The sequence below is a fragment of the Pseudoliparis swirei genome, chromosome 18 (genome assembly GCF_029220125.1).
Source record: "Pseudoliparis swirei isolate HS2019 ecotype Mariana Trench chromosome 18, NWPU_hadal_v1, whole genome shotgun sequence".
Lineage (NCBI taxonomy): Eukaryota > Metazoa > Chordata > Actinopteri > Perciformes > Liparidae > Pseudoliparis > Pseudoliparis swirei.
Genome location: NC_079405.1, coordinates 13,997,598 through 14,006,340, shown reverse-complemented (window position 1 = coordinate 14,006,340; position 8,743 = coordinate 13,997,598). Strand labels below are relative to the sequence as shown.

Below are 8,743 nucleotides of genomic sequence, written 5' to 3'. Positions count from 1 at the left end.
GAAGTGTCCTGAAAAAGTAAAAAAAGACAATGACATAACAATTTTATTATAAAGATTATATATTAAGCCACAACAATATATTATAGTTAATCCTTAAAGAGCTATAAAAGGTCATAAACATATCATAGTATAGTGTGCCATAAAATGTCATCAGTAGAAATATATTTGTACAACTCTAGTCAATAAATGTGATATCAGTTGTGAAGTATTCTGTTTCTACTTCAGAATTAATTAAGAACTATATTTTTAACATGACAATTCTGACTTTATATGGAAATTAAACAACAGATGTTGAATGTAAATAAGGTTTCAGAGTGAATAGAAAGCAGAGTGTTTACAAAGAAAAGTAGTAATAGTAGTATATACATATATGGAGTCGTGCAATAACTGCGAATGTTCAGTTAAAAATCAATATTAACTTTTTTCCCCATCAGCTTGTGCATCCGTTTATTGATAGATAAGATAAAACCTTTATCGATTCCACATCGGGGAATTAAACTGTTACAGCAGTTCAATAGTGAAAGGAGCAAGGAAAAAATAATAATTGAGAGATAAATACAAATGCTGTCGGAATAAGTCTTAGTGGTGGAAGACAACAGCAGTCATTACATTGTGTTAAAATATCTATCTGCCGTTGGAATAAAGGACCTGCAGTCTGGCTTCTTCATGCACTGAGGGTATCGTAGTTCCTTAAAGTCTCATCATTGTTGCAGCTGGTCAGCTAGTTAGGCCCTCCAACCACAGCACCGCTACATACAGGGACATCATCGTGTCTGTTAATGGTCAACGAGGATCAGCTCTCAATCAGAAAGAGGAAAAGATTAGCATCCGTAGTGGTCTCCCAATTTGAATTGTACTCCAGTGTTGACACGATACCTACATTGTGACTTTAATACAGTTTTTGTGGAGTTTACTGTTGGAGACAATCCCCACTGATAATGTGTCTGCTCTGGTGTCAACAGAAGCATGAACAGCTGCAGGGTTCTCAGTCACAGCTGACAGTGGTAAAGTGGTAAAGTGCGCCTCCTGATCGATTTGATATGCTCCTTGGACATTGACGAGCTGAGCAACTCCATGGCCAGAGTGGAAACATGTGAGGATATTTTAACTTGTACATGTCAATCCGTAAATGTCCCCTCTGTGGGACTCATAAAGGATTACCTTATCTTAAGCTACTGAAGGTGTACTGAATGTACAGGCATCATGCTTTTACTTTTTAATGATTGTAACAAATTAAGACTTACCTGTTCTTACAGGAACCAGATTGCCAGGTGATGTGGTGGTTAATTTGTAGTCTGTGATGTTCTGCTTCTTCAGTTTATATCTTTATCTTTGTTACCTGTCTTTGCTCACAAATCACTTTTATCCATTACCCCCCCCCCCCCCCCAAATTGACATGGGCAATTAGTTAAATTCAATTCAGTCTATTTTGTATAGCCTAATATCACAAATTACAAATTTGCCTCAGAGAGCTTTTCAATCTGTACACCTACGACATCCCTGTCCCAGGACCTCACATCGGATCAGGAAAAACTCCCCAAAAAATAGAAAAAAACCTTTCACAGGGGGAAAAAAGGGAAGAAACCAATTAGTAGCAGTGGGCTCCATGGTCACACCAAGGAGTGGGAGGAGGTGGGGCTTAGCAAAGAGTACATTTAAAGTTCACGATTGGCTTTTACTAATTAGCTGTCGGTTGTAGCATCCAAACTAACTTTTCCGAGCGACCTATGACAGCTTCCCAAGCTACACAAATCAAAAATGGACAAAATCCACGGAGCGCAGAACAAATAAATCCACTTTGCTAATCTCTGTAACTCTTGTGTTGCCCTTTTGTCATCTTGGTGATTACATGCCGACAGAGTTTGTTTTGTTACACAAGTAGAAAGACTGAGTCACAAGCTTAGCCTTTAGCTTGCAGCCAGAGCAGTCCGAGGAGAGGGGAGAAAACACTTACTGTCATAAGACAGGAAGTTAGTCCTCAAAACCACAAACCTGCTGCACTAGATTACTTTTTATGAAATCGCAACGATAGAGTTAGTTGCTGTATTAAATGTTTTACATCAACTCCTCATCATATAACTCCAACAACCTTTAACTTGTCATGTTATGTACCTTATCTAATTTAGGGAACAGAATGCAATGTGTGTAAACATAGCAACCGTAAATTACATTATGTAAATTACATTATGAAAATTGTTTAAATAAACATGAGAAGGTAATCTATTAAATTAATCCTTCACAAAAATAAATCAAATTTGACCACACTAATACTGCAAATACTGATTATACTGATGAAATAATGATTATTATTATAACAATATTACAAGTATTTCCATGCAGTTATACTTTATCTTTAAGTATTTAACTTAATTTTGCTTCCCCCCCCCTGCACATTATATTTTCAATAAATTAGTGTGTGGCATTATCTCCTGTAAATGGATACAAATAAGTTGTAGTAGAGCTGGAGGACAAACTCACTTTCAGATTAAACTACCCTTGAATAAAAATTATACAATAAATATACAATAAAAACCATAGAAGTGTCAAATTGAGGTCATAATGAGATGACACCCCCTCCTCTCACCCCTCCCTCTCTGTCTCTAATTGGCCAGCGTCTGACAGGATTACATGGGTTTCCTCAATTGAACACAGTGAAGTTAAACACTCGGACATCCTGCTCAAGACTCTCCTGCTTTGGGCCAAAAAAGAAGGAAAGAAAATACTCGACCACAGTTTAGAAATGCCGTTCGTCGCGAGGTGTGTGCTGTGATCGCCGGGTCGCGTGTGTTCTGTGCTGATGGTCGCTGCTGCCGCTCAAACACTCATGTGGCGTCCTAACACACGCCCGCGTTCCGGAGAAGCTGCCCGTCACTTCTACTAGTTTAGACCGCGAATCATCACGATGACTCGGATTTTCTGGGATACTATTTTTCTCATAAGCGGTGAGTAACGAATTCAGCAAGAAAAAAAAATCTATTTTTTGTTGATTGTGATTACACCATTTGATTCTAATATGGATTAATTTACGTCATCACAAGACTCCTGAATCTATTTCGTTAATCTAAGGTACTCCATATTAATTTGATAAATTGTATTAGCCTTACTTGTTTTGTTTATCCTCCACATATTCAAACCAAAGTTTTATTTTGATGGATTTTTGTGTTGCATTATTTCTTAAATCAAATGTTTGTACCCCTCTCTTAAAAAAAATTCCCACCCTTCTTGTGTATATGAGTAGGTTTCAATCTCTGGTTATGATTGCGTGTCTACACAGAAGCTGCTGTGTGTATTGATAGTGCTTTTGTCTCATCCTTTTAGTGAACGCTTGATCCTGTTACTATTGTTGCTTCGCAGTTACTCAATGAAGCATCAATATCACACAAGTCACATGATATAGCTGCACTGGGACCGATTACAGGGACTCATCCTCAGGTTGATTATCATATTGCAGAATATATGACACCTGGTTCTTCTTATGTTGTTAGAAAAATACAAGATAATATAATATATTTGTATATTTCTAGAGGTACTTTTAGTATGTCTGTGGTACTCAATGGTGAGTTTACAATGAGCTCCTGGGTATGTTTGTTTATAGAATTCCTGCAGGGATTTTGCTGTTATTTCTATATATAACAGCTGTTTGTTTCCCACGCTGCAGGTACCCTCTTTACATTTAGAGCAGGACCAAGCAATTCCCCGATTATTGAAGCCAACGTTTCCATTGATACAAACTCCACTGGTGCACCGAACACAAGCAGCTCTGCAACAACCAGCAGCAGAAGCGCGCCTACCACAACTATTGCACCCACTACAACAACTAACGTCCCTCCAGCTAAAAGTAAATACTGTCATGTTATGTCAAAAAGAAAGTGAAGGTTCAAGCTTGTTGTCAAGGCATCTCCAGCAAAAAAAAGCCTGTATTTCATATTCATAAAGGCTCCTAAGATCTTGATCTACTCTCATTGCAATGTTGCTTCCACAGCAGGTGTTCTTAATCTGATGTTGCGTCCCTCCAGCGACTTATTTTTATTTCTATATTTCTTTACATCCAGACCATATCATGTGTTAACAGCTGTTCATGTTCCTCTCTACATTTGGAGCAGGACCGAGCAACTTGAAGATGACTGGTGCCAGTATTTTCATTGTTGCAAACTTCACTGATGCCCTGATAATCTCATCAAGCAGCTCGGCAACAAGCAGAAGCACAACAACAACTAACATCCATCCAGTTAAAAGTAAGTCTCAGCACAGTCAAGTTATATCAAGACAGAAGAAAGTTTATCTTATTGACAGTAAAACAAATATCAGATACAATTGTGTCCTCAGTGCTGCCGTTGCTTTCACTTCATCGTTGGCACCACAGGAGTTCTCAACACTGAAAAGCTTCCCATTAATCTGCAGTGCACCAACACATGCAGACAGTGTGGCTCTTACTAAGGATAGATCCTCTTAGCATGAGTAAGGGGAGACATTGTGGTAAATGAAAGATTATGGGCAGTAAACTCAGCACAAAATATGTGCCTATTGAATTATGACCTGAAAAGCACTTTACACACCTTAAAAGCTGGTTTCTGTCTCAATGTTCCTCTCGTTCCACTGCCAAAAACACATGGAAAGGGAGAGGGGTTGGTAGGCAGATGCCTTAGGGACAAGAGAGGGCTTTCACCGAGTCTGGAAGATGGAGACAATCCATGTAGGCTGCAATCCCAAAGCCCATTTACCGTTGGAATGGAGGTGTGACGAAGGCTGTAATGCAGCTACCTGTCTGCATGTTCATCCTCCTTCACACCCTGAATGCAACACTGTGCATCTGTTTCCATTGCTATGGGAACACAGACTTATGTCAGCTATGCAGGAATCTGTCTGACTGTACAGCTTACATGATGACATGTCCTGTTTTTTCCCCTGGGTGTTCCTTTAATCGGAAATTATTGTTCTGTCGTTTTGTCGGAGTGAAAACTGCGATAGTTGCTTTAAAAAAGCCAGTCAGGTTTTCATTTCTGTCAAAAGGATCTGCGTAATATTGTGGGTTGATTGACAGAGGTCTTTGTTTGCGTTGTCTTACCAGGACTTTTCTTGACTCATTGTCACTCCCAGGTACAGTGAGGGATGTAAGCTCCCACAAATCCACAGGCAACTGGGAACAAAAGGTTTCGGTTTACCGCTGGTGGCGTGGGTGTCGGCTGTAGGATTTAGTGCATGTCGTTGTTTCAGGTCTCTGCAGGCTTAGGTTATTTTTAGATGTATGACATTCACCGGTGTCATATTTTGTTTCCTGACATCCTTGGATTATATTTAATAATGTAATTCGTGGTAGGACTCATACTGTGAAGAAGGACTTCATAAAGTGTTCAAGTTGTATCAACTGTACGGCCATTTCATGTAACCCACCGACATATTTGTAGATGGTTTCTGTGGGAACTATTAGTGGTTCATGGTCTTTCAAAAGCCTACGCACGTCTCTAAAATGTCAACAATATCTTGTCTTCCAACCTCACAGAGTTTGTGGCAGTTCGGTCTCATTTTGATGACTGTCCGGACTCCCACCGCCATTTCTGCTTCCACGGCACATGCCGCTTCCTGATATTAGAGGAGACGCCTGCGTGTGTGTAAGTCGTTACTGTCTTAAATATGAAATGCCAACAGTGTAGAGAGTTTAAACTAAGCCGCTACTATCGGTGAAGCTATATTCGGAATGAAATCTGAGAGACTGCACTGTCAAGTTATAGTAATGACACCATTCCACATGTGTGAAAGAATATTCTTCACCCATTTTTTTCATTCGCATTACAATTATCTTTTTGTAATGTTGTTATTTTAGCATTTTAAAGGACTTTGTCCTTTTATTTTGGACTGGACTTTGCTGAGCAGAGAGGCCTGACATAATGTCAGTAAAATGCTGCTGTCCTCCAAAAGAGACATGACTGACATTTTAATATCTAAAGCTCTTTGGGACAGTAACCAGTGCAAGAAGGCTGGAATTGGGGGTGATTGCGGTCTCCGTGTTTCTGAAGAAGCAAGGAAAAAGATTCATCGCGTGCACCTCCTCTCAAGTCATTGTTTTATTTTTAAAATGATTTTCTAAGGAAAATTAAACTCTTGAATTAAAGCAGTTATATTTCTCAGACGCATGACGTCAACATAGTTGGACTGATATGAGAGAGTAGAATAACATTGGATTTTTCCAAACTAACGAGAAGTGTTGGGACTTCCCCTCTCAACCAATAATACTATGATATGAGCTTCTGGTTGAATATATTAAATACACATTTTACATTTTTACTGCACATTTAATCTTCCCTCCTCGCTGCAGGTGCCATCCGGGCTTTGTTGGGATGAGGTGTGAGCATGCAGACTTTCTTGCTGTCGTAGCAACAAATCACAGGCAGCACACAGTGGCCACGGTGCTGGTGTTGTGTGTGATCGGGTGTGTTCTCATCATGGTGTTGTGTACATTTTTACAGTGAGTAACAGTTCGTGGCATATCTGTATATTTGACCTAATATAATACATGCTTGCTGGGATCATCATGGCTGATTTAGGAACAGTCATGCAACAATATGAGACAAGTATATTTTTGATCTAAAGGATGAAATGATAAACATGGCGATTATCTTCAGTTTTCTTTAGTTTGTACGTCTTCTCTTGTGCAGCTGCTGGTGGAGGCAGGACGTAAGCAGGCGGAGCCGCGCACATCACTACATCCCAGAGAAGCACGGATCGTCCTGCCATCCTTCTGAGAGTGGTACTATATTTATGATATACACATGAAGGTACTGATTGTGAGCAAATCTCACGATCAAAATCTCAAAGTATTTATCAATACTTTCCAACTTCCCTGGTCTTTCTCTCAGTGCCAAGACCATTTGATCTCAATGGAGACGTAACCTTTAAGAAACAGGTTACAAATATATTGTTTCATTGTTATTTTTTAAAAGAAGCTAAAAAGTACTGTAGTTTTTAACAGACTTACTCCAATCATTACTCAACCAGGAGGAAATAGTGTTTGGGACTATTTTTAGCTGCGGGTTAATCCACATTTAGTATTTATAGCAGCAGGGTGGTATATGTGGGATTCACTCAAAATAAACTACACATTTTTTTATAATCACAATGTAGGAATGTGTAACAAAGCTAGTTTAATTGTGGAGCTAATTTATGTGTTTTCTTTTTAATGAAACAATTGAAGCTCTATGGCACAGAGGACATGGCTAAATCAGGTGTTGGCTACACAGAGACAGATGATATTAGTTTACAATAATATAAATCTATAACACTGTCAGCCCTGTTCTTAAAAGGCGTTGTGGTCCTTATTGAAAACCACAAACGTACTTGTTTATTATTTCCCTTCCAGTGGTTTAAAAAGACATCCTGCTGGAACATGAGCTGTTTGCATCAAGGCGTGTTTAGTTGATTCATCGGTCCGGCCCACAACTCTCCAGGATTGCATCCAAAGAGGTATACACATGTCCAGATCAAGCTCAAATGGCGTCGAAACATTATTGTCAATGTGACAAAGGTAGGCCTGCTGGTGAAATGTCCCATGACTTTCTTTCTCCCACAAACTTTGGACCCAAAGAGCCATGGGGACATGTTTACTTCCCTTTTTGATTATGTGGAAACACAAACAGAACTGGAACCATTTGTTTGAAGCTCTGAGAATGAAGCTGCCTCCAAATCCTCCATCGGCAGAGCTCTGTGTGTCCTGATTATTGTTTATGGCTGGCCTAGAAGACACAAGAAATGCTCCGAGGCCACTAATCCTCCTGCGTGGACATCAAAAAGGAAAGTTTTCTGCGGGACAACAATAGTTAATTTAAGTCGGAAGATCCCAATACAGGACATGTCTAAGAAATGATGGTGGGGGTAAACTAATGCTTTAAACAAGTTTTAGTGTCTGTTTTTAAAGAAGGAACTCACTTCACGCGACAGTAGTAGGAATTCTTATATGGACTGACTGGATTAAAATTAATAATTAAACACAAAAAAATTAAAATTTTTCCAATATGAATTTGATGACTACAGCTCTGCTACTGAAGCTGATATTTTTGTCAGTTTTATTTATTATTCCTGAGCTGTATTTGAACATCTTAATGCATCAGAGGTGTTTTGATTTGCAAGCTATAACTGTATCGACGCATGCACATCCAGAGTGTCGCATTGCTCCAGTCACACATTCCACAGTCCAATTGTATTGTTTCACCTTTCTGAAGGCTAAGCTCACTGTTCATACACAAGCCAAATACACTTTCTAACTTTGCCTGAATGAGAACTGAAGGGAAGAGGCACGCAGCTTGTACACGTGCACTGAAGCATGCATGCTCTAAAATCACAGGGTATATTTTTTAAAACACAAAACACTTTGAATGTCTAGATGGGTGTGTTGTAGCATTGCGTCCACTTTAAATTTAGACACTTTTTAAAGAGAGAAAGCACCTCTGAGGGTTAATTTAAAATGTAATATTTAATTATCTTAATAATAATCGGTGAGGGAATATAAAATAATGAATGAAAATGGACTGGGATATATAGAGTGCATGAACTTTTTGAGATAAGACAGAAGAAAAAAATATGTACTATGATTGTGATGATATTTATATGCCAACAAGACTGAGTGGGTGATACCCTTGTCTTTGTTTACAGTATGTGAGGATATTTACATTCAGGATATGTTTTTCTTTGCTCTGTGTAAATATAAAAGACACAGAAATACTAATTGTATATATGTATGTATATATATATA

The 8,743-nt window shown here is 38.8% G+C and overlaps 1 protein-coding gene across 1 annotated transcript; it reads left to right on the top strand.

Annotated features, from left to right (window-relative positions):
* Window positions 1–3,826: 3,826 nt before the first annotated feature.
* On the top strand, window positions 3,827–8,632 carry tgfa (transforming growth factor, alpha). The gene is made up of 6 exons (XM_056436995.1): window positions 3,827–3,838; window positions 4,104–4,235; window positions 5,501–5,609; window positions 6,314–6,463; window positions 6,654–6,745; window positions 7,355–8,632. Exons 2-6 carry the CDS (start codon window positions 4,121–4,123, stop codon window positions 7,360–7,362), a joined length of 474 nt encoding a protein of 157 aa, XP_056292970.1. The 5' UTR covers window positions 3,827–3,838; window positions 4,104–4,120; the 3' UTR covers window positions 7,363–8,632.
* Window positions 8,633–8,743: the final 111 nt, after the last annotated feature.

Excerpts from the sequence above, each read along its gene's own strand:
- tgfa (XM_056436995.1), top strand. The coding sequence starts at position 4,121 with ATGACTGGTGCCAGTATTTTCATTGTTGCAAACTTCACTGATGCCCTG. Across the intron at positions 4,236-5,500 it reads TAACATCCATCCAGTTAAAA|AGTTTGTGGCAGTTCGGTCT; the intron begins GTAAGTCTCAGC and ends CCAACCTCACAG. Across the intron at positions 6,464-6,653 it reads GTGTTGTGTACATTTTTACA|CTGCTGGTGGAGGCAGGACG; the intron begins GTGAGTAACAGT and ends TCTCTTGTGCAG.